Source organism: Dromiciops gliroides, chromosome 4 (genome assembly GCF_019393635.1).
Source record: "Dromiciops gliroides isolate mDroGli1 chromosome 4, mDroGli1.pri, whole genome shotgun sequence".
NCBI classification, from domain to species: Eukaryota; Metazoa; Chordata; class Mammalia; order Microbiotheria; family Microbiotheriidae; genus Dromiciops; species Dromiciops gliroides.
In genome coordinates, this window is record NC_057864.1 from 100,590,504 (window position 1) to 100,617,343 (window position 26,840).

Consider the following 26,840-nt stretch of genomic DNA (forward strand, 5'->3'; position numbering starts at 1 on the left):
GGAGATGACTGGACAGAGTGGGATCACTCATGCATGTAGAGGGTCTACTTTGGCAAGAAGGGCTACCTCTGTGTGTCAGACAGAGATGAAGGAGGAAATGGTGGCAGAGGGCATTTGAGTGATGTGAGATGAGAAGAGAAGAAGGGGCTCTTGGTAAATGGCCTTCATTTTTTTCAGTGAAATATGAAGCAGGGGTCTCATATGAGAGGGAGGGGAAGGAGGAGCCACCAGGGTTAGAAGAATTGAAAAGTTTTAGGAAAGCTGCTGTGGTGAGTGGAAGATATAAAAGAATTCCCTTGCTGCAGTGAGGGTCCACTTGAGATTATATAACAAATCTATAGTGGACCTAGTCATCATAGGTCCCCTTAATTAGTGCTTAAGCAAGCATGCAGTAAACCCTTATTCTATTCCAGGTACTGTGTTAAACCCTGGGTATATAAAGAAAGGCAAAAATAGTCCTTACTCTCAAGGAGCTCACAACCTAATAGGCGAGACAATATATGAATGACCATGTACATGTGGGATATATACAGGATAATTTGGTGATAATCAATAGAAGGAAGACACTAGTCTTAATGGAGATTGGGAAAGGCCTCTTGCAGAAGGTGAGATTTTAGTTGAAATTTAAGGAAGCCAGAAACTTTGGGAAATTCTTTCAGTGGGCCTCATCCTTTGTTAGCTCTACTAGATGTCATGGCAATCAAAATTTTAAGTAGATCAGACAGATTTAGAATTGAGCTTCTATGTCCCTTACTTGTAACAATGGCAGAAGTTTCTTGTTCAACAGACGGCAAATACTTGGTCCATCACCTTCTTGTTTTCCTACTTAAATTTGGACAAAATAATATATGTTGCAGATTCCAAGAGGGAAGCTGGAAAATGGGTGGTCTTGAATTCTGAAAGAAAATTCTCTATTGAAACTTGTTTGTTTGGGTCCAGAAAACTCTACGGCATGGGAAGTTAATTTCACCTTCCAGAGGGTTTTCTGTTCTGTTCCATTTCTAGCATCCAGGATAGGTTAAGCAAGAGCAGAGCATTCTCTTGTCACTCAGTTGAGATCAGCATCTTAGAGACTGCAGTTCACATTGAATGGGTTTCAAGTTGGAGATCCTTTGGGGTTTATTAACACTGAAATTTCTGGCTTTATTCAGCCATCGTTTGTTTAGACTATTAATTTAAACATGGTTTCTGTATGCATTTTAGAGAAAATCAGTATATCAGCACTAATATCCTAGAGCAGTGAGAATTTTGCGTAGCATTTATCTGTTCTACATACACATATCTAACCATATGTGGTAATAGTTATACATCCTAACCTAACCCTTTTTAAAAAAGAATCAAATTGATGCTCAGCAAATAAACCAGTTCTAATCTGCATAATCAGTCTGTTGCTTTGCCTAAACTTTACCTTGCCCTAAACTCCCCTCAGCTCTTGTATACCTTCTTAAATACTTCATCCCTATTGGATGATGCTTTACATTCTGTTTCCTTGCTACATACACATTCCTCTCTTGTTCTCAGCAGAGAGGGATCCTACAAACTGGCAGGTATGGCAACACAGTACACTGAAGTGGAATAAGGTTTAGTTTTTGTATTTTGTTTTTTGGTAAATTTTTAATCATTATACATACTATGAATGATGCCATCAAATTAATATGCTTGGACATTCTGAAATGGGGCTTCACAACTATCCCCATGTCCTTCACATGGCAATGATCTTTGCTAATCATGAATTGCCACTTTGTATGGAAGGCATAGCTGTTGATTTGGGAAATAATCAGCATGAAATGCCAAACATTCCTTTCTTGGGTGGAATATTGGCTAATTTGGACTTCTGACAATTGCAGCACCCTGAGATGGTTAGGGCTGGACTTGTTCAGTGATATTTTTGGAAACTCCAGTCATAGCATAGATTGGCCAAAGAATTTCCAGTATGCACTTGGATTACCTGACTGTATACATGGGAAACTGTGACAATCCGAGATTTGTGATGCTTTCAGTGATTGTGTTAACCATGAAAACCCCTTTTGTATGGTTTGTGGTCTTGCTTCCGTGAGATTACTCTAAGCTTTCCAAATGGACAATCAGTAATGTTGCTGCCCCTTCTAAGTTTACCTGCTGGTTGCAAATCTTAATTTTGCTTCTGAATGACATTTGGCAGTGTTACTGACTCACATCAATCAGGTTGAGTAAAGATCAAGTTCAGCCTATATCAATAAGCCTTATTTAACTAAAAGGTGAGAAAGGTATCCATTTATTATACCCACATAGAAGCAAAAATAACCATTTCCTTACACTGGTAGCAGTGTTCATTTCCTAGGTTCCAAGTTTTCCCAAATAACTTAAGCATTTTTCACAGTGCCTTCCATCACAAGTGGCTATCACTGCCATAATTATAAGATGTTATCTTTTCCATGTGCAAAGTAAATTCCTGCCTGAATGTTTAGTCTTTTGAAGATCAAAGAAAGAGGAAAAGAACTTATATTTACAAAAATATTCAAAATAACTCTTTTTGTAATAGTCTAAAATGGAAAACTAAGGGAGTGCATTCCTATTAGGTAATAGTTAAATAACGGCATGTGAGTGTATGGGAATATTATTGTGTCATTAAAAAATATGAAATGGACAGTTTCAGAGGAAATAGGGCTACAGGGGATAGAATACTGAACCTGGAACCAGGAAGACCTATACTTTCAAGCTGAGTAACCCTGGGCAAGTCACAACCTCTATTTGCCTTAGTTTCCTCAACCATAAAATAGGGGTAACAAAAGTACCTACTTCATAGGATTGCTGTGAGGATCAAATGAGATATTTATAAAGCACTTAGCACAGTGCCTGGCATATAAGGTGCTATATAAATATTTATTCCCTTCCCCTTTCTCATGCAGAGTGAAGTGAGGAGAACTAGGAGAACAGTTAAAAAACGATAACATTTTGGAGACAAACAACTTTTGAAAGACTAGAACTCTTATCGATGCAATGGTAAACCATAGGTCCAGAGAACTGAAAATGAAACACTCCACTCACCTCTTGCCAAAAAGGTGATGAACTTAAAATGCAGAATGACACACAGTTGAGGACAATGGCTATTGTGGGAATTTGTTTTGCTGGACTGTGCATATTTGTATGAAGACTTTAATTTTCAATTTTTTGATCATTCATTTAGAGGGAACAACAGGAGGGAAAGATAAATGCTTGTAAATATAAATTCAAAATGTAAAGCCATCTAGTATCTTGAGACCTTAAAGATTTCTCTAATAGTGCTTTTCTTGGACTGTTAGCATTTTTCATCACAGTGCAAAATAGGTCTTTTCCAAGCCTGTGACTTTTCCTGAGTGCAGATAGTCAGCTCTCCTGAGTGATGATGGAGCCCAGTTAGGAGGCTTAGCAGTGTTCTAAGGTATCGATATACTCAGCTTAAGATCATTGACAAACTGCAACATCTGGAGGCCCACACCATTTTAAGGAATTCCACTTCCATTTGGACTCTGGTGTGGAAATCCTCCAGTGATTCCCTGTTGCCTCTAGGGTAAAATTTAACCCTTCTGTTCCCCTTTTAAACCCCTTCACAACCTATCTCCAACCCATCTTTTCAGCCTTCTCAGGTGTTGCTTTCCCTCCTACATACATATATACGGCAGTCCTAAGTTGGCTGTTTGTTCCTCACACACAACACTACATCTCTCATCCCTGGAACCTACTCTTTTTTTTCCTTTTTCTCTTTCTTTCTTTCTTTCTTTCCTTCTTTTTTGTGGGGCAATGAGGGTTAAGTGACTTGCCCAGGGTCACACAGCTAGTAACTGTCAAGTGTCTGAGGCCAGATTTGAACTCAAGTCCTCCTGAATCCAGGGCCAGTGCTTTATCCACTGTGCCACCTAGCTGCCCCCGGAACCCATTCTTAACTCACCTCTGCTTCATAGTATCTGTCTCTTCCTTCAAGACATAGCTTAAATATCACCACTTATTCCTGATTTCCTCCTACCCCCAACTGTTAGCATCTACCCCTTGCATTTATTTTCTTTTTATTCTAGATATGCTTAAAATATGTTCTTAATGTCTTCTTATTAGAGTGTGAGCTGCTTACAAAAGGGGATTATATATACATGTATATATCTATCCATATCCGTATATGTATACATATGTGTTTGTATACACATATACACACATATATAGTATATGTATGTATATACACACACAGAGAGAGATGTTTGCATACATGGTGTGTGTTTATATAGCAGCAGCTCAGTGGTACAGTGGATAGAAAATCCTGGACCTGAAATAAAAACCAGAATTCAGATCCCACCTTTGACACTTAATAGCTGTGTGACTGTGAGCAAGTCATTTAATGTCTGTTTGTCTCAGTTTTTGCAAAATGGGGATGAGGATAGCATTTCCCTTCCAAAATTGTTATGAGGATCAAATAAGATCATATCGCAGTGGATAGAGTGCCACACCTGTACATAGAGGCCTGCAGATAGAGAAAGATTGGCATTCAAATCTGACCCCAGACCCTTACTAGATGTGTGACCCTGAGCAAGTCACTTAACCCTGTTTGCCTTAGTTTCCTCATCTGTAAAATGAGCTGGAGAAAGAAATGACAACCAACTTCACTATCTTTGCCAAGAGAACCCCAGATGGGATCAAAAAGAGTTGAACATGACTGAACAATAAAAAAGAGGATACGTTGTTGGAGTAGAGTCTTCAAACTGACATTTTATTTCTCAAAATCAAAAATATATTATAGTCAACAAATAGTAAGCAGAATGGGAGCTTGTACTCGCTGCATCTTTCAGTCAGGTGTGTGAGTACAAAGATGTAACCTGCTATAGAATATCATCTAAAAAAATTGTTCCTTCTTAGGATTTCATCAAATATGTCTTTGATATAGTTATGGATTTCATAGAGGTGTACTAATAATTTTCTTTATTACCTTTTTCATTAATAGTAATGCCCATAATTCTTTTCTAGTGTTTGGCATCCTCCTTTCTTTCACATATCTTGAGAATCAATCCTTCAATATCCTCAAAATGCATCATCTGCAGTAGAGACTTTAGTGTATGTATGTTCTAGTTCTATTGCTCTTTTCATTTTTATTTTCTTTGCTGATATTTCTTCTTCATAACAATATATCAAGGAATGTGATTCCCATTAATGAAGAAAATAATTTGTTGTAAAAATCTTGGCAGATCTTTTCTATTTTTCACCTCTTTGTTGTCCTTCAAATTTCATCCTTAAGTGTTCTCAGATTGAGCAAGCTTATTGTTCCCATTTTTTTTTGTTCTGTGAACCTCTTTCAACAATAACAAAATATGTATTGTGAACCCCTAGGGTAGTTTAATAGACTACTCATAATATTATTTTAGATTTATTCATTAATGCTTAAAATAACTACAGTGAAAACTTCTGCCCCCAAAAGTTCCAAGTTAAACTTTACAATTATAAAACTTACAATAAAATATAAAATTTCACCCTCCCTCTTATTATAAAAACTATACATATAAAACATAAAACTGGAATTATAAAATAAATATGAATATTTTATGCAGAACATTGTATAAGAATTAAAAGATGTAACTAGCAAGAATTCACATAGTTCTGTAAGACTTCACATTTAATTTCTTTATTTTACAAATTTTGTTGAATATAGAAATATTTTAATTAAATAATATATATCTTAGAAGATGTTTAACATGATATAATAATCATATATTAACTGAACTTTGATGTTGGACTTTCTTATTGGAACAAAAGTTCAATATTTTGATCAACAGTATTGAATTGTTTGATTTCTTAGGGAGGGTTGAGGAGGAAGGGAAGAAGAAAATTTGGAGCACAAAGTTTTAAAAAATCAATGTGAAAAAAAATTTTTACATGTAACAGGGAAAATTCTAAATAAATTAATTAATTAAAATATATATATTTGAAATATATATATATATATATTTGGCTCAACACCAGACACAGTCTTAAATCAAGAATTAAAGTGAAAATGCTTGCTCACACAAATGTGTGATAGGAAATGGAGAATTTTATAACCTTTCTTTCTGAGAAGTGGAAATTAATTTTTTATTTTAGCAGTCTAATCAATAATCAACAGTGAATAACTAGTTATAAAATATTTAGTTTTCCACTAGCTAATGACAAGTGCTATATTAAATGATAAATATGCTTTAAGCTCATTTGCATATATTACTTTTTGAAAAAAAAAAAAGAAAGAAAAGAATCTGTTCAGACATAACTCTTCACTTGAACCAATGGCACACCCGCTACACTCTCATAGAAACTCTACTGACCACTGTTGCCAACCAGTTCGTTTGAAAATTCCCCAGATACAAGAATAGTTGTATAATGTAGAAATATTTTTGATGACTAGCTTAAATTTGGGGGGGCTAAACTATGGATAACTAAACTGGGGACTTTTGACTATTTGGCTCTCTGACTTCGTTAATTTAATGTGGGCCTTTATAAAGTTCCACCACACTGCTCCCAAACTGATAAACTAAAGATTAAGAAGCCTCTTAACTAAATAATCAAAGCAGAGTTTATTTATGAGATACTATTTAAAATTAAGAATACAGGGAAATAGGGGGCAGCTAGATGGTGCAGTGGATAGAGCACTGGCCCTGGAGTCAGGAGTACCTGAGTTCAAATTCGGCCTCAGACACTTAACACTTACTAGCTGTGTGACCCTGGGCAAGTCACTTAACCCCAATTGCCTCACTAAAAAACAAACGAACAAACAAACAAACAAAAAAAGAATACAGGGAAATAAAATGTACAACCTGACTGCTTTCCTGGTCTCTTTCCACTGCTCTCTTTCCCACCTGCTGCTCTTCAAACCTCTTGAATACAATAAGGGCCTTAGCTGCCTCCGGCCTCAGGGCACATTACACTTTCCCTGGTTTGTATTAAGGCCTGTAACCTTGTCATCCCCGTAAGAACTCTCCTCTGAGTCCTTGTCCGTGCTCCCCTCTAGTTAGCCCCTCCTTCCTTCTTCAATCTTGTCTATCTAGTCCGTCCTCCTCTAGTCAGCCCTCCTCCTAGTCCGTCCCCCTCTCCTTAACCTTGTCTCTCTATCTAGTCCGTCCTCGCTCCTTCTTTAGTCCATCTCCCCTAGTCAGCCCTTCTCCTTCTAGTCTATCTAGTCTGTCTTCCTCTAGTCAGCCCCTCCTTGCTCCTCCTCCTGCTGTCTAACTCCCAGGTCTATATATACACCTTTTCTTCTCTCCTCTCAAATCTTGGGGCTTCCTTCGCCGCCAGAGACCAAGCTAAACCTCCAGCCAGGGCTACGGCTGGCTGGGGGGGTGGGGTGCACTCCCACTTCACGTGCCTCAGCACAGGCTATCTTTCAGATAGCTCCGCTAAGGTCGGAAGAAGCTGGGGGCTTTTTTTCCCCCCAGCTGTCTGACCTGGCATCTTGTATAGCCCACAGGGCTTTTTCCGCTCAGCTGAAGCTGAGGAAGGGGGGGGGAGAGACCCTGAGGGCCTAAGGCTTTCTAATCTCAGTCTAAAGGTAGGGTCCCCAAATCAAAATAAATTTCCACAATAAGTAGAGGATAAGTTTACTTATACTGCAATGAGAGCCTATATAAGGTTTATGCCCACAGAACCTTTGTGATGTTCCATGATGCTTTCAGGATGACCTGTGATGTGCATGCCCAGCAATCATGGTTTTCAAGCAGCCCAACATTTGTGCTTCAGAAAACACAAACAATCATAACGTCTAGATCATGTGATTATACAGCTGACGAGGTACAGTTATAGCAGAACAGAGGAATGAAGGAGCAACTCTGGTGTAGTACATAGAACTCAAGTGAGAGTAAGCCTATGTGTCTGACCATCCATTGGGAATCGTTGACTTGTGTTTGAAAGTCAAAATCTTGTGGCTGTTTGGAAACAATTTGATTACAAATTGAGAAACTGCAAGAAGATGTCGTACTTAGTCAGTGGTGGTCAGAGTATGATGTAATTGCTGCAAGAACACCAGCATCATTGCGCAGATGTTAGTGAAAGTTTTTAATCACTGCCAAAACAAAGCTATAATTCTTCAAACATGCATATGCACGTGTCATAGAGGGAAAATATATTTGCTATATAATTGGGCAGTCATTTATTATTTAGGGCATTATTGAAGATTTTTAGCATGAATCCCTTGGACCATCATTGTGGATCCTCAGGGCATTTACAAACCACTAATCTAGTCTGACTGGTTTCTCACCAAGCTTTCTGTAAAAGGGTTCTCAGTCTCCTGCTTCTACTCTTATGTAAAACGATATTGCTCATAATCTTCTACCAATTTTATAACTGAGCTTATATTCTAAACTAATCTTGCTCTTGGGTTGCATCTCCTCTTGATAAAAAGATCATATTTTCTGGCTAAAGTGGATTCTAAGCTTTTTTGATTTTTTTTGGTAGTATTAGATATGCATTGGTTAAGCTTCCATTAGGAAAGGTAATGATCTGTGCTAATGTTAGTTTTTGCCCATTTCCTATTTTTTCAGAATCAGAATCTTTTTTATTTTATTTTAAATATATATTTTATTTATATATTATCTTCCTACATTTCTTACATTTCCCAATATGTTTCTCTTCTCAGAGAGCCATGCCTAATAACAAAGAATAAATGAAAGGGGGGGGGGAGAACAATTCTGCAAAATTAACTGGTTCATCAAAAAAAGTTTGACATTATCTGCATCGTTCCACACCCATAATCCCCACCTCTGCAATGAAGGGAGGTATCTACTAATTTCTTTTCTTTGGTGTCAAGCTTTGTCCTTATAAGTCCATAGTATTCAATTTCTTTTATCTTGTTATTTTTCTTTTCCATTTAAATTGGACAACAGCTTTTAAAAATAGGTCAGAGTGGAGTAATTTTAATTGTATACCACTTATTTACAAAGTGGTATCATGATAATAAGAGTACTGGACTTGGAATAAGAGATCTGGATTTGAAAATAGGCTCCAGCATTGACTAGTTAAGTGATAATAAACAAATCATTAAACCTCAGGCTTCCATTTCCTCATCTGTAGAATGAGGATAATAAATGTAGTATTTCACAGGATTGTAGTAAGGATCAAATGAGAAAATATATCAAGTGCTTTGCAAACATTCAAGTGCTATGTCAAAAAAAAAAGCGCTGTCATTGTCAGCTGTTATTATCTCATTTTTATTCTAATTTGGTATTGATCTTAATTTTTGCTATACCAAAAATCAGTGCTCTGACTTCTATGGATAGGTGGTTTGTAAGCAACTCTGCCCTATCAGTTACCAGTCCTTTCCCATCTCATCAGTTTCACTTTTTGTGATAAAACTTGGTATTCACCATATCTAGACCTTTCTGAATCTCTTAAAGAAAGTGTCCACGATCGATAGGTACAAGGTTTATTTTTTTCCATAAAAGTATTTTATTATTTTCCAGTTACATGTAGAGATAGTTTTCAACATTTGTTTTTATAAGATTTCTAGTTTAAAATTTGTCTTCCTCTCTCCCCTCCCTCCCCCCTTTCCAAGACAGCAAGCAATCTGATATAGGTTATATATGTACAGTCACATTAAACATATTTCTACATTAGTCATGCTGTGAAAGAAGAATCAGAGCAAAAAGGAAAAACCGCAAAAAAGAAAAACAAGAAAAACAATAGAAACAGTATGGTTCAATCTGCATCTAGATTCCACAGTTCTTTTTTTTTTTTTCTGGCTTTGGAGAGCATTTTCCATCATGAGTCCTTTGGAACTATCTTGGAACATTGTATTGCTGAGAAGAGTCAAGTCTATCACAGTTGATCAACACACAGTGTTGTTGTTACTGTGTACAATGTTCTCCTGGTTCTGCTCATCTCACTCAGCATCAGTTCATGTAAGTCCTTCCAGGTTTCTCTGAACTCCTTCTGCTCATCGTTTTTTACAGCACAGTAGTATTCCATTACATTCATATACCACAACTTGTTCAGCCATTCCCCAGCTGATGGGCAACCCCTCAATTTCTAATTCCTTGCCACCACAAAAAGAGCAGCTATAAATATTTTTGTACATGTGGGTCCTTTTCCCTTTTTTATGATCTCTGGGAAAAAGACCTAATCGTGGTATTGCTGGGTCAAAGGGTATGCACAGCTTTATAGCCCTTTGGGCATAATTCCAAATTGCTCTCCAGAATAGTTGGATCAGTTCACAGCTCCACCAGCAATGCATTAGTGTTCCAATTTTTCCACAGCTTCTCCAACATTTATTATCTTCCTTTTTTGTCTTATTAGCCAGTCTGATAGGTGTCAGGTGGTACCTCAGAGTTGTTTTAATTTACATTTCTCTAATCACTAATGATTTAGAGCATTTTTTTCATATGGCAATATATAGCTTTGATTTCTTCATCAGAAAACTGCCTGTTCATATTCTTTGACCATTTCTCAATTGGGGAATGACTTGGATTCTTATAAATTTGATTTAGTTCCCAATATATTTTAGAAATGATGCCTTTATCAGAAATACTGGCTACAAAAATTATTTCCCAGCTTTCTCCCTCCCTTCTAATTTTGGATGCATTGCTTCTGTTTGTACAAAACTTTTTAATTTAGTGTAGTCAAAATCATCCATTTTGCATTTCATAATATTCTCTATCTCTTGTTTGATCATAAACTGTTCTCATTTCCAAAGATCTGAGAGGTAGACTATTTCTTCCTCTCCTAATTTACCTATGGTATCACCTTTTATGTCTAAATCATGTAGATACAAGGTTTATAAACGTTTGCCCTACAACAAGCCTTTGGGCCCTTGTCTTTATCAATGTTATGCCATATTTCCAACATATATTCTTTTGACTTCCTTTGTTCACTCTTTTAAGTTATTCACTATTAGAGTTTATGGAATTTATTATGGGATGCCTTATAAGATTCTTTGTAGAATTTCTCTACTTCTTCATCTTACACAACAATCCATTATCTTCATGGTAGGCTTTTTTTTTTCCCCAAATGATGATCTTGAACACCGATAAAGTCTTTCTTATTGCTCTTGAATACCCAACAAAAAGAAATGTTCTTTTGTCTCTCCAAGGAGAACTTGTGAGCGTCCTTCCATTTAGCTGCAACTTTTGTCTCTTTGTTCAATTTGTAGTGAAAATGTCAATATTTATCTGGTTTGATTCCTCCAGCAGTATCTCCACACATTGGTTAGTGGACAGGGAATCTCAGAGTACCAAGAGTTGAGTTAATGTTTATTGATTGTATAAAAACTTTTAATATTTGTACAATCTACCTCCTTTACCTCTACTACAAAATAGAGGAAGCTCTGTCACCAAGAGACCCCTGGGACTGAGAACACATTTTATATCCATTAAAAACCTAAGAATTCACCCCCTAGTAGCTAACATACTGGTCATCAGAAAGCAAATGTCATCTGTCCCTAGACCTCTATTCAAAGTCATTCCAGCTTTCAGAATCTGCCAGAGTTTGGATTCCTCTAGTATAGCCCTTGAGAACTGAAGCCTCCGTGAGTTTGGGCTTTAATAGAGTATCAATAAGTCATCTTTCTACATGAAGCAAAGATGGCTGGAACTGACTGAGGACCTTAGTCATCCCCACACCAAATGGTCCCTAGAGCTCCTAGGCACAGAGCCCAGAACCTCCTTTCTTCATGCCTTCTATTTTGTCATTCCCTTTGTAGTTAATAATGTTAAAATTCATTCTAAGGTGCACTTCTTCGTTTCCACTTTGCCTGCCCTTTGCATGTATTTTGTACTTTATATGATGAACAAGGAACTAAATTCCAGATCGTTCTCACTTTACATAAAATTTGCATTATGCAAATTCAACCTTACATAAAAAATTCTGAAAGAAATATGCGTTCCAGAAGAAACCTCTATTAGCTTTACTGTACAGTACTGTTTGTTCTCTCTCTCTCTCTCTCTCTCTCTCTCTCTCTCTCTCTCTCTCTCTCTCTCTCTCTCTCTCTCCCTTCCCCTCTCCCTTTCTCTCCTTTTCTCTGTTCCTACCCTTCCGCAGCCTCCTCTTTGCTCTGTCCCCCCTCCAAAAAAAACCCTCCAAGTGAATGAAGAATGGGTGTCCCCTGATGGGGGTGTGGCATGAAACCTCACTTTACACCCCACCCCCTTTCCATCTGTCTGTGCTCAGGTACCACATATATGTCCTGGCCCCACATGTAGCCTTTCATCTTGTGTCTGTGTTGGGCCCTCACATTTCTGCCCTGCCTCCCCTCATCTGCCCCTCCCCCTTCCTCCTTTTGCTGTTACTTCTAGTCCCTGGTCCCTGCATGTCCTTGAACCACATGCCAGCCCCCTTTCTCCAGGCCGTAAGTCCCCCTTCCTGCTTCCCTCACTCCCTCCTTTCCCTAGTCTGCCAGAAAAAATTTGCTTTTATATAAAAATCACTTTACATAGAGGTCTGCAGAATGATCCACTTAACGTAAAGCAAGAACTGTCTGGATATATACAATTTGGTGGTATAATGATTGTTCCGGAATGTTCAATGAATTTTCCCATTCTTGCTTAGTATTATTTACCCTCTTCTACATTGAGGTGTTCAGTAAGTGAGATTCAGTGGTCTGGGTGCATTATTCAGTTCATGATGCATTTTATTGGTATGCTTGAACGTTTTGTGTATAACATTTCAGAGCCAAATAAACATTAGTGGCCCATTTATTTGCCTTTCATATTTACTTTGGATGCTAGAGTTAAAGGATCACACTAGTACTTTAATTCATTGCTCAGGGATGAATCCAAAAAGTTTACAAACATTTTTCCTAGTCTGCCTCCCCAAGAGGAGTAAGACCTATGGAATAAGCCTTTTATGCTACTTATCTGAAATAAATCATTTCCTCAACAAGGGACTGTTTATAAGGCTAATTGCTCCAAGTCTACAGATGTCAGTCATCTCACTCAGGCCTGGTGCTTTATTAGGCTTCTTTGATACTTACTAGGTGTTGATTTGAGAAATTGCCCTCAAGGATGAGCAGAAAACAGAAGTGTCTATTTCTAAGGAGTAGTATGGTATAAATATTTCCCTGTTAATTGTATTTGGGTAGAAACCTAGCCTACAGCTGTTTAGCCTTAGAAATAGTATACTCTTAGCAAATATTTGCTGAATTGAATTGAATTATAAGTGTTTACCTACCCACTTGTCAAGTGCATAATCATTTGGGGTTGGCCAGTGGTTGCATACATATAGGTCATTTATTTTACTCAGAAAGGTAAATTATTAACTATGGTATGCTACCCAGAAAACCTAAGCCTAGAGTTCCATTGGTTACTATTTCTGTCTCTGCCAAATGTTCACAAATAGCATTTTAAGGTTTATTCAACTCTTTTCCTTTCATTAATGAGGAATGATTTCATATTGTCTCCCTAAACAAATGGAATATAAGAACAATAGTTCTAACAAATACTACAAGGGAGTAGTGGATGAGTTTGAATTTTAACAGTATTTGTAACCACATATTCAGAGATCTTGTCTGTGCTCTCACATCTCTGCCGGGTTTCTATTAACTACATGATTTCCCAGAATCTTTTTGAAGGCCTTGCAAGGGTGTATGAATTCAGGTCTACTTTTATACTCCATGCTTTAATGCCAAAGTTTCTTTTTGAGGGGAGGGCATCATTCTTTCAGAGATTGAAGATGTGATAGGAGGAGGCAGAGGCTGAAAGACAAATCAAGGGTAACAAAGATTCACATTTTTGTCTAAATTACAAAAAAAAAAAAAAGAATTGGATATTAAAAAGAACCTTGGAAGAAAATCTGTTACTTATCAAGATTGCTCTTGCCTTCCCCTTAAGGAATTTAGTAACCGATTAACCTCTATTCTCATCTGGATTTGCCATTTTGAAAATGTACCCCCTAATTCTACACCAGTCAGACAGATAGGCTTTTTGTTTTTGAATCATTTGAGTCATGTCTGACTCCTCATGACCCCACTTGGGGTTTTCTTGGCAGAGATATTGGAGTGGTTTTCCATTTCCTTCTCCAGCTCATTTTACAGATGAGGAACTGGGGCAAACAGGGTTAAGTGACTTGTCCAGGGTCACAAAGCTAATGTTCCTGTAATTTTGTTCCATGGATTTGTTAGAGCCACCCATGCCATGACTGTTCTCTCTAAAAACAGTATTTATTCCCTGAACTCATAAATATACAATTTTTCAATGAAAAGAAGTAGTTAGCAGAGACTTGCATTTTATTAGTTAATGATAGCTATATAATCAGACATTGTAATTTGGCACCCATTAACAAGAAGCACAAGGGCAGCTGAGCCTTGACAGTTTCATTCCAGGCTCAATCTGAGTTCCTTGTTTTAATGCTATGGCCTTGCCAACCTATCCAACATGTCTTCCCATTTAGAAACTGACTCAGATCAGACCAAGTCTCCCCAGGAAATTTCAGACTAGGGATAACCTAATGCCAGATTAGGCCACCTAGTTTTTTTAAACCCACATCTCCCAAGTCGTTCTAGAAATTTTGGATTGAGGTGGGGAACTAAACAAGTATCTAGTCACCTCCAATTTGATTCCACTAAAAGGGTCACAAGAAAGAAGGAAATGATGGGTCTGTTATAGGGGAAAAAACAGTGATGGGAATTTTTTTTTTTTTGGCAGGGCAGTGGGGGTTAAGTGGCTTGCCCAGGATCACACAGCTATTGTCAAGTGTATGAGGCCAGATTTGAACTCAGGTTCTCCTGAATCCAGGGCCGGTGCTTTATCCACTGCACCACCTAGCTGCCCCTGGGAAATTTTGAATGGGAAAAAAATGTCTTTCATTTTGTGGAAAAATAGAAGACAGTCAAAGGTTCCAAGAATCCAATCAAAAGTGAATGAACTGTCAGATGTTTTCTAAGTCAATGGCACAGGAACTATTGATTGGGTGGTATGGTGATGATAACAGAGGGGCAAAAGATAAACTCTATGAGATGTTTCTTTGTCATATCCAGGATCCTTCTACAGGAAGGGGAGAAATGTATTTCCTTTTAACCATCTGACTTTCCTTAGGCTATCTGAGCTTGATAGTTGTGATCCTGCTCTGTTCTCTGCTTTCTCTTCTTCTCCTTTCCCTCATCCTCTCCTTTCCTGGTCACAGCCTCCTGGCAGCTCCTAGCAAACTTCTTACTCAAGGACTCAGCCAGGAAAACCCCTGATTGCAGGCTGGCTTCCTTTCTAGTGGGCATTTGTGGGGCAGGAGTTAGACCATCAAAAAATGAACATTGTGAACTAGAAGGTGCTTTGGCTAATGCCTCTGTATGTTGTGTTTCATTATTAGGAAAAAGTTCCATCAGCTTAAACTCCCTTTGTTTTTAAGAGAAATGTTTAGAGAAACCAGTCTTTGAGACATCTACCATTTAAATAATCCCTGACCAGGCTAGCAAGTATGCCAATGAGGTGGGGTTTAGCTATGGCTTTGCCCCCAGAAGACTACTGCCCCCCCCAGCCCCAACCAGACCAAGAGTTAGAGTTTTCTTTTCCTCCTACAAGTGGCAACCCGAATCCCCAAGTTGAAAGTGAATCTTTGCCCTTGGCCCCACTCCAGCATTCCTCACTAAGCGAATAGGGATTTGGAATGTCAGAAAATAGCAAGAGGGAGGGGAAAAGATGTGTGTGTGTGTGTGTGTGTGTGTGTTTATATGTAAAAGCAGCTCCGGCTGGAAGGACTTAGGGAAACTTCACTTCCTCAGGGCTGCCTCTTTTTTTGGTAAAATCTTGGTTCCTTATTTGTACTTTTTTGGGTTTCTTCAGATTGCCCAGCCTGAGCTTGTCACAATAGCCTCGTGTACTTTTGGAGTCCAAGGGAGGTGTGTTGATTTTCATAGGATTCCCTTTTCTCTTTCCTCTGGATAAAGCGACAATAGTTGTTCCCCAGACTTGTCTTCGGCAAAGACAGAGGCTGTTCCACTGTGCTTTCATCTAAGCTCATTGGGAGCCTGGGGTCAGGCTTTATTACAGGGCGAGCATCCTAAAGCCTCATTAAGAACTATCCTTTTGTGGAAGATCAAGGAACCACCCTGGGCAAAGGGAGGTGTCTCAACACAGTATTCTGCACCATAAAGGTACCTGCCAGTCCTGGGCACCCGTGGTCAAAGCTGAATTGGAAGCTCTGATGGAACACAATTTACAGACTCTGCCTAGCTGTGGACTGGTTCAGAGCTCAAGACTATAATTACCAGGCGGTTTGGATCCTTTTTTTAGTTCTATCAGAAGGCTTTTTGCACCCACTCAGAAGGAGGGGTTCTGGAAGGGCAGCTCACAGGACCGATTTCCCAGCCTTGAGTGAAGATTGCAAAGGTTGGGTATCTCTCCCAATCCTGAGGAACTATGTCTTCCTTATATACCCGAAGCAAAGAGTTCACTCGGAGTAGGAAATCTCAATCTGATTCTCCCCCGGCATCTCCCTCCCCAATTGCCAAGACACTACGAGTAAGCAGTATTTTGATTTAATGTACATTCATAGTTTTGTCAGAGGTGGTGTGTGTATGTGTGCGTGCCTGTATGTGCTCGTTTTCTCTCCAGAAATTAGAATTTCCAGGGCACATGGGGTCAAGAGAAAAACAAAAACAAAAACTGGTTGACTTTGTAAATAAAGTCCCTATTAGTTTCTCTATAAGAAGTTATGGTTCAAAATATTTAATAAATCCCTGAGGAAAAGCAGGTTTTAGCCATGTCAAAATTCAGGTGTTCTCTTGTACTTTTCTGTTATTTGTTTGGCAGCAGGATTGTTTATCCCTTGTCATTGTATTGAGAGGCTTTAAAAATGTCTTCGTTTTTCTGTATATTTTTCTATATGTGGGAAATGATGTGTCGCAGAGGAAATCTCCAAATGAAAAGTAAGCTGAACCTTTTCTGATAATGAAATTATAAATAAGGGTGAGAGAGAGAGAGAGAGAGAGAGAGAGAGAGAGAGAGAGAGAGAGAGAGAGAGAGAGAGGGAGGGAGGGAGGGAGGGAGGGAGGAGAGAGACAGAGAGACAACACAACAGAGACAGGGAAGAGAGAGGTGAGCTCTGGGACTCAAACTTTGCTCCTCAAACGACCAAGAACCAGACTCTAGAACATTTTCACACTTTAAAAAGTTGAAAAGTAAGCCCTTTGGGAAGAAGCAAGGCAGCTTGGGAAAGTAATGTCTGTCTAAAGTTTGGTAGTGTCTCTGACATCCTGAAGAAATGCACATGAGGTATGACTACATTTTCTTCTGGATTTCACTATTAAAATAAGCCATACTTCAGGATCTGCAGCTACTTTAGAAGTTTCTACTGGAGCAAATTAACAAATGGAAAAACTACTATGGATGAAAAATGATGGTGAACTTATAGAGAACTAGCTTGACCTACATCAGGATAAAAGGGGAAAAGATAATTCTTTATTTCTTTTGGAATCTATGGGGAAAAGCCAAAGTGATCTACAAGTATCAACCATGTCCTATTACTTTTGAAACATTTCTTTTATAGCCAAGCTTTATGTATTTTCTGGTTCATTTCCTAAAACACAGAGTTGCTTGTACAGTAAAATTTGGTATTAGGCACATTGGTCTTTGACCCCATGTAGATGCTTAGTTACTAAAAATAGTAAAAGAACCCTTGCATAAGTCAGTCTCACCCATATTTCTGTACTGTAGCATATATGTGGAGTCCCAACAGTCTTAGCGCAGTTTTAAACTTTAAAAGTTTAAGATGCTGCCAGTCCTGGGCATCCATGCTTAAGGTTGAATTGGAAGCATTGATGGAGTCAGACTTCTAGACTCTTCTTAGCTGTGAATTGGTTCTTTAAGCTTTAATAGTTTAACATTGCACTAAGATTTTTAGGACACTCTACCTTAGGACGTTCTAGTGGTTATCTGAAAAGGCATAAAAATTGCTGTGGTTGAATGCTAGAGCATTAGCTTATTCTCTATTTTCTGAAGGAAACAAAATTACTCATTGGGTGTATTTGGTATAGCTACTGCTTGCTGGTCATGAAACTCCTAATATCCTTTTTCTTTTCTTTTTTAGTGATCACTTCTACCTCCTTTCCACTTCTCAAAGTTATCAGCATATATGGACTGATTACTCATCAAATGCAGGGCTTCTTTTTGTCTATTGTCACCTCCTTTTTTCAGACAGTTGGTTAGGTGGGATGAATAATGGTGGAAAAATATAAATATTGCATTGTAAACAATCATAAAAATTGATAATTTTGCTAAAGTTTTAGTACTATACTTTATCCTCACTTCCAAGTAGTTAATAACTTGTGCAGAACCACAGTAACAGCAGCTTATTGTAATGAGTTTTTGACGGTCAGTGGCTTTAAGACTGGTAAAGAATATTTTCATTTCCTACCCTACCCCTTATCTTCCGTGTTCATTTTTTATTTTTGTCTGGTCAGGTGAAGGGTTTGCAAGATTGGGGTTATTAAAAATTAATGCTCATTCAATACTAATTACAAGATCAAGACCTCACTAGTTAAGTTCACCAGTAGGCTTGAGTCATCCAGTTTAACCAGGACTTTGAACTTGTAAGAATAGAAATAGTCTACAAATGCAACCTTTTTTAAATTTTTTTTTTTATTTTTTGTTATGTCTGGGTCCGTGTTGCCTGCTGCTACTGTGGAGGTGCCCTTAGCAGCCTAGTGTAGAGAGTCACAGGGCTTAGTACATTAGCAATATTGCACTAGCACCCTGACATGACCAGTGAATTTATTAGGGACAACAAAGTCAATTAAATCAGTCACAAATGGACAATAAGATATTTACATCGTATGTAGGTCAAGGTTAAATTAATTTTAGGAGTGAAGGTTGAAAGGAAAAGCTTCAGTGGCTGTGGGAGTTCAAAGCCCAGACAAAGTGGGGCCCTTGGAGGCTGGAGCTGAGGAATGGAGAGGACGACTGGATCTACAGACCAAAGGTGGTGATTAGACCGTCATCTGTCACCAAGTCTGTACTGGGGATCAACAAATCCAGGTGGAACTTTACTGGATTCACATGAGATTGCCACCTGTATGGCCCCAGCAAAGACTAAACTTTAAAGACCACAGAGGTGCCTAATTCTAGAAGTGAATTCATCAGGTTCTAGGATCAAAGCCTAGATAAAGTCATTCATTATTATCACCCAAAGCCTTTAGTAAATATTCTGTTCTAGGTTAGTCATAGTAGAGAATGAGGGGCATACCTCCTACACTAATATGTGTGAAATAAAGAACATATGATATTGACATTCTTAGCTGTGTTTTCTGGTAATGCAGTTAAACTTTCTTAAGTTGTTTTTCAAAGGCCGATACTCAAAGCTTCTTTCCTTATAAGGAAAATATTTTGAGAGAGAATCGGAAAACAATGTACATTCAGATAGGGAACTAATACTTTGAACACATATTTCAGAATAACCATAAATTAAACTACAAAGGATTTAATTTTGAACTTTAAAAAACAAAACCAAACAAGGGCAGTGGAGGTGTAGGCAACATTAAAGCTAGTATTAGATAGTCAGTGCTTTAGAGATAGAAGTCATCTTTTCTTTCTTTGTGAGACTCCTTACAGTATTCTAGAGGTGGTGAGCACTTAGTGTTTTTGACTGATAGGCTAGCGTGGGTCTCCCATAATTCATATTTTTCTACCAGTTCTTTTAAATAGTTTCAAGGTGGCCCTCAGGCTGGGGATGGCAGTTTCCTTGGTTTCTTAGTTAGGGGCAGGAGAAGGGATTTGATTTTATCTTAGAGTTGTTGCAAAGGGCAGCCCAGAAAATCAGAATAACTTCAATATTTCTTGCAAATTTCTGTGCAAAACAATACAAGGTAGTTGCTAATGAAAATTTGAAGGGATTACCTGTGTTCTTATACTTTAAGGTAACATGAAATTCATAAAATGTCACCATTCTCACAATTTATGGAAAAACTAATGGGTCTTAAGAATCTTTGCATAAGTGCTGAATTTTCATTGTAAATTTATTTGTAGCAATGGGATTTGACCTGTATTTTAAAGACAAGAGTAACAGAATTTTTTCAATTCAAATTACTACCATTCGTGGCCAGTATCCTCAACAGAAAATGCCAAGATTTTAGGTAGCAGTGTCTTTTCATATTTTTGTTGTTGGTCAGTCATTTCAGTTGTGTCTGACTCTTCATGATCCCATTTGGGGTTTTCTTGGCAAAGATACTGGAGTGGTTGGCCATTTCCTTCACCAGGTCATTTTACAGATGAGGAACTGAGGAAAACAGGGTTACATGACTTGCTCAGGGACACACAGCTAGTAAGTATATGAGGCCAGATTTGAATTCAGGAACATCAGTCTTCCTAACTCAAGCACTAATGCTCTATCCACTGTACCACACAATGAGGAACCATTAGTCATTTTGTTTGATTTTTGTAACTCTAAAGTCAACAAAAAATTTGATAAATATTTGGATGTTAATTCCATGAAAATGGAATCCCTTCCAATGGACTCCAGCATCACTGGATCCTGGCTCAGATCTTTTCAAATGATTAATAATGATGATCATTCTTTGAACATGTATTATATCTCCCTTTGGAAAACACAAAACATTCCATAATGTATTATCTTATGCTTTGAACCTCTGAATATTGTATGTGGAGTGAAACTAATCTGGAATTCATTTTTTCCTCTACTTTATAATCTATTGTCATATGTTGAAAAACATTTGTCTGGTTGAATAAATGCTAATGAGGGATGCAATCTGTTAACCATTTTCTCTCTAATTAAAACCACTACAGCATCATTTTTAATTCTAATCAAGAAAATTCAATATACAATAATTCTTCAAACCAAGGACGGTTTTATAGGCAAGAATGGCTTCTATGCCTAGAGATAAGGAAAGATTTCCCCACTGATATCCACTAAGCAACAAGCATTTATTTAAGCACACTAGAGGTACAAAGACAAAATGAAACAGGAGATTCCGTTCAATTGCTGAGAGAGCTAGTAAATGCAGAGCGGATGCAAAGGAAGTACTCTGTATCTTGGAGTGGGGAGAAGACACTCATAGATGGTAGGATTCAGGAAAGACTTGTATGAAATGGCCTGGGAGCTGAGCTTTGAAGGAAGCTAGGAGTTCTGAGGGAAAAATGAGGAGGGAGAACAGAGACGCAGAGACAAGCCCATATAGACCTGGGCTAGCCAGAAGCCAAACTTTTGTTCCATTGAAACTTAGGAAAAGTTCATGGAAGCAGCAGCTACTTCCCTGGGGTTTGGGTTTTGTTGTTATTGTTGGGTTTGGTTTTGTTTTTTTTTCTTATGTGACAGCTCTAAAAGGCCCTGTCCTTACTCCCTTTAATTGAGGGATCTCCTGTAAATGGAAAGCTTGAACCTTGTATGAATAACATACTTTGGGGGGAAAAGGATCCTGCCAACCCTGCCCTTCTTTGATTTGACCCATCCAGTTTAGAGTTATGTCCCAGAGAAAGAATCACCCTGATGGGAGGCAGGTAGAGGTGGACTTCTCTTTAATACCGGACAGATCATCCTCTTCAGAGGCAAGTGAGGAGTGATGATCAAGAGGTTCAGCACTTTGTGTTTCCTTGTGTCTTTAATTATATGTTATTTATTACATGTATGTTGTATGTTTTCTTGGTCCTATGTTATAGAATGTAGTCATTGTTTTAGCTCTAGTTTTCAAGGGATAACCCTAGGTTATCAGTTGTATCTGTTGAAGTATATGTGTCTAGTCTACTGGCAGGAACCCCAGGCTCACCCTCTGGGGTCCTATATTCTAGTTAAGCCTCGCTACTCTGTGACCTTCATACTGCTCTGCACCTTAAGAAGACAAAATGTGAATATGATGTGAAAACACTCTGAAAGTAAACGTGCCAGAATAGAGTTGTAAGAGATTATTACGACAGCTTCTAAAAAAACAATGCAAGCCAAGTATGCAGAACAAGACACGTTTTTGGACATAGTCAATATGGGAATTTATTTTGCTTGACTTCACAAATTCACAAGAATGTTTTTTTCCAGTGGGATGGGAGCAGGGGTATGTTGTTAAATGTTTAGCAATCAACTTGAGGGGAGAAGTGGTGTGGAATGTGTGTTTGACACACTTAAGTTTAGTCTGCATTATTGACATTTTCTCCATCACTTATTAAATCTAAACAGTCAACAACAACAACAAAAATAAATCAAGCCTTGATGTCTAGCGTTTGCCTATTTACAAAGTGTAAATGCTCACAATGAAAATGTAATAATATGCTCCCAAGAGCCAGTTCTAGCTGGCTGCAGGACACCACTGGGTTTGGCTGAGAGGGAGAAAAATAAATGCTTGATAATTTTAAAAAGTAACAAAAAATTAAAACTCATTGAAAATTTAAGAGCCCATTCCCCCCCATTCTAATTTAATTTTTTTTTTTTTAGTGAGGCAATTAAGTGACTTGCCCAGGGTCACACAGCTAGTAAGTGTTAAGTGTCTGAGGCCAGATCTGAACTCAGGTACTCCTGACTCCAGGGCCGGTGCTCTATCCACTGCACCACCTAGCTGCCCCTGCCCCGCCATTCTAAATGCCAGTATCTTTCATTGGATTAGCACAATTTAAAATAGATCTAAAATAGACAAAGGGTTTAATGAGCAGAATTGACTTTCACATCAGGACTCAACCCCTCCTTGGCTGTGTTTGACCTATTCATTGTCTACTGTGGGTGGTGGTTATCCATAACTAGGGAGTTGGCTCCATCGCCCAGCCTCGAAACCCAGCAGTGTTCATTAAAAGTTACACAATTCCGGTATCAGTAAAGCAGCCATCACAGACACTAAGTATGTCGGTCAGATTGATGGCTGTGGCATCGAGCTTTCTAGAATAGCCATTCTTCATCTCGAGAACAACTTTTTTTGATGTAAAAATGGTCCTATCTTTCATTGTACAGGTGTTTCCCAAGAAACTTTGTAATTTTCAATTAGCATAGTAGTATCCAGGAAGGGGCAGTCAGGTGGAACAGTGATAGAGCCTGGCCTGGAGTCAGGAAGACTCATCTTTCTGAGTTCAAGTCTGGCCTCAGACACTTACTAGCTGGGTGACCCTAGGCAAGTCAGTTTCCTCCTCTGTAAAAGGAGCTGGAGAAGGAAATGGCAAACCACTCCAGTATCTCTGCCTGGAAAACCCCAAATGGGGTCATGACTGAAAAGACTGAATAACGACAACCAGGAAGAACAAGGCAGGTGAGGTCCAGTGGCTGCAGTGATGGACCCTGGGGCTCATGCCTCTTCTTACCCATTAGATATGGGATTTTAAAAAATGTGTGCCTAAGGAGTCCTATTAGAGACTGTGCCAGTCTTTCATAAGCCATTGCCATATTTGAACTAAAACTATTGGAAAAAAATCCCAGACCTCTGTTCTTCCTCATGCTGGTGGTTTGCTCTCTTTATATGAGGATAAACTTGTTTGAAAGGCTTAAGTGAGTAGGGAAACAAACTCACATTCTCCAGTAAGATGGTACAATAGAGCTCTTGAATCCAGGGAAATAGGGAGCAAGAATGAGCCTAGCAAAACAAAGTCCAAAAGTGATCCTAACTTTTCCTTCTGGCTCTTCAGCTCCTCACCAGATTGTTTGCCTGAGTTGCTAATAAGTTGATTTGCGCCCCTACTCCTAGAATTCCTAACAAACATTATTAAGTTCTTAATGCAGCACTGTGCTCAGTGCAAGGAATATAAGAACAAAATAAAAACAGTCCAAGAAGAGAGAAGATGGAGTAAGGGAGAAGCTCCTGACCGCCCTGGAAAAACCCCTTTCTTGATAATTCTGGACTTAACTGAACGTGAGCTTTAATATATGCTTTACTGTTAAATCTAATTAGAAGCGGAGTGTGTATGTAGTCCTACCTTCGGAAAAATCTAGTAAAACAAGCCTGTTTAAAAATCTTCTCTGATAAAATAATTAGTTGTTGAAAAGGCCAACCTGCACATATAAAATACATTAGTTTTTATTAGTTGTCTTATTTTTTAAATAAATGTATAATTAAAGAAATAAGGACTAGTCGTCTTTTCAAGTAGAGAACCTTTTCTACTCATGCCTATTAATAAGTACATCCATATCATTTGCAATGAGTGTAGGAGTTTGTAGGGGCCAAATTTTAATTGGGGAGTGTTAGTTAGGTGGTTCGCCGCTATACTGGGGCAAGGAAGGAAATTAACAGCCTCTTTCAAAAGCAGAACAGGGTTTATTAACAAGAACTAACTTAAAGACACGAGTAATATTAGTAGAATTAAGGGAAAGGGGAAAAAAAAGGAATGGGGGGAGGAAAATAATACGACCTGAATCATACCACCGCCCGGGGCTCAGCAGAACATACCCGTCTCTTTCCAGCTCCAACGCCAAAATGGCGACTCTCCTCCCTTCTCCTTCCCAGCAGACCCCAGGCTGTCCACACACAGCCCCAAGCTAATTGGCTGGCAGCCCTGACTGACCAGTCACGTGACTGCCCTCACTGGGCTTCCAGTCATTATAATTTTGCCAGGCCCATGTAGGTATAAGTGATGATGATGTGAGCTGCCAGCGCCATGGCTACGGACAGCAAGTGGGTTTTTAAAATTCTGGCCAAAAGATGGGGTCATAAAAACCTCAAATCACAATTAATTCTTTACAAGTTGTATATGTAAATGGCATTGCTCCTGATTTTTAAGTCCTTGAAAAACACTTTTTTCCAGAAAAGCATTTTGTTTATGCTGCTGATTTGTTTTGCAAACCTTGTTCTCATAGACATATTTCAAATCAATACCAATTGAACTTATTACAAATTCTAAATTAGAGAAATCTGAATTAATGCTTATTTAGTAGGCTCTGCTATAGCAGGAATACTAAATTTGGAGTCAGAAAACCTGTCCATTACAAATGTAGCTCTTCAGTTTCCTCAGCTGTACCATGAGATTGGATTAGGTGATCTGCTAGATGTTTTCTGTGAATCTCATAGTACCTGAGGCATCATGGGATCATAGAGTTCGATCTGAAAGAGATCTTAGAAACCCTCATGTTACAGAAGAGGATGCAGAAACAGACACAGAGAGGTTAATGTCTACCAGGCAGCTACTTCATGTCTTAGGCAGAATTTGAACCCGATTCCAGGTTTGCCTGCCCTATCTCCAGCTCCATGCTGGGTCTTGACTTTTGAACTGAAAGAAAATTCCTAAATTCAAAGTATTCCTTCCAGGATGTGAAGGGCTGTGGTCCACATCTCTGGGGAAGAAAGGGCTGAGGGTTTAGTGAGAAACTAAAACTCAGAGAACCTCGGAGTTCAGTGTTCCCAGGCCTGCTCAGAGCTCACAATGCTGCTCTGCCATTAGCAAGGTGTCTGGCATTCACTTCCTTCCAGGTGCTTCCCAGCCTTTTCACAACATGAGCCAAAACCACCCCACCACAGCCTGGCTTCACTCGCTTTCATGAGACCTCATTGGCCCTGTATATCACACAGAAAGAATCGGGTTTCCTCCATGAAGCCTTTCCCTTGCCTAATGCCCATGGCCCGTGCCCCATATCTGGATCATATTTGTATCACTGCTTTCCTGTTTTCTTTTTGTGTGCCCTGTCTAAGCACTCATATTAGACTGTTTTAGATGTTTGTCTTCTCCCCAGGTTTAAGTTCATCATGTAGGATTCAGATCTCCTGCTTTTGCTGTATTCTCCATGGGCCCTGGCACAGAACTGTGAACACTATAGACACAGAAGAGACACGTGTTGTCTCACATCTGTAACTTTTCATCACAGGGTCTGACCCCTAAAGACAGGTTGGGCTTTTCCACTGGTTTTGTTCAGACTCTACAACCTACTGGCCCTCTCTTAAATCTATTTAGAGAGTTTCTTCTGATCACATTGGCAAGGAATTTACAGTGGATGGGAGTAATTGTAGGTGGTGGTGGTGCTGAGTCATTTCAGTTGTGTCTGACTCTTTGTGACTCTTTTTGGGGTTTTCTTGGCAAAGGCACTGGAGTGGTTTGGCATTTCATTTGACAGATGAGGAAACTGAAGCAAACAGGGTTAAGTGACTTATCCAGGGTCACAAAACTAGTAAGTATGTGAGGCAAGATTTGAATTCATAAAAGATGAATCTTATTGACTCCAGGCCCAGAACTCTCTTCACTACATCACCTAGCTACCTAAATTATAGGTAGCCTTGTGAATTACAGATGTTTCTTCGACTGTTTATTATGCCATATGTTGAACAAGAAAACTAATATAGAAAATTATTAAAGGCTCTGTTTCTTCTCTCTCCCAACAGGTAGAGATGATTCCAATATTAAATTATACAAATGTGTAAGGCAGAGATGGGGCGGCTAGGTGACACAGTGGATAGAGCACTGACCCTGCAGTCAGGGGGACCTGAGTTCAAATTCCATCTCAGGCACTTAACTAGCTGTGTGACCCTGGACAAGTCACTTGACCCCAATTGCCTCAGACATCCAGGATCTTCTCCAGTCGTCCTGCTGTATATCTTGCCACTGGACCCAGATGGCTCCAGAGGAGAAAGTGAGGCTAGTGACTATGCACAGCCCTCCCTCATTAAATCCAATTCACTGCAAGTCATGACCTCAATGTCATGGTCCTCTTTGAGAATGAAGGACAAACAACAACAAGGCAGAGATACTTAACCTGGGATTCGTGAATCACTAGATTTCAGGAAATTTTTTTTAACCTAGGTGGGGAAAAATGCATTTTAGTTGTAATTGATTTCCATTGTAATCCTATGTGTTTTATTTTATACATTTAAAAACATTATTGTCAGAAGGTGTCCATGAGCTTCACCAGACTGCTGAAAGGACCTGATGACCCAAAAATGGCTAAAACAGGCAAAAACCAGACTTCCTAAAAAAACATTTATTGGTCTCTAGCTCTCACAGCACTTGAAGGAACAGGGAGCCAGGAATCCTGTTGCTTTAAACTCTCAGCTTCTTACTTAT

The 26,840-nt window shown here is 38.8% G+C and overlaps 1 protein-coding gene across 8 annotated transcripts in view; it reads left to right on the forward strand.

The window, feature by feature from the left end:
* PPP1R12B (protein phosphatase 1 regulatory subunit 12B) overlaps positions 1 to 26,840 on the forward strand; it is a 255,554-nt gene that overhangs the window by 190,635 nt on the left and 38,079 nt on the right. The window contains exons 20-21 of one of the 8 annotated variants that reach the window (XM_043964558.1): positions 16,788 to 16,807; positions 17,968 to 18,239. The exons of 6 other annotated variants lie outside the window; for them this stretch is intronic. In XM_043964558.1, coding sequence (XP_043820493.1) covers positions 16,788 to 16,807; positions 17,968 to 18,115 — 168 coding nt within the window. In that variant the 3' untranslated portion in view covers positions 18,116 to 18,239. Of the gene's footprint in view, positions 1 to 15,686; positions 16,401 to 16,787; positions 16,808 to 17,967; positions 18,240 to 26,840 lie in introns of those variants that run through there. One more of the 8 variants, XM_043964559.1, reaches the window with a different exon arrangement.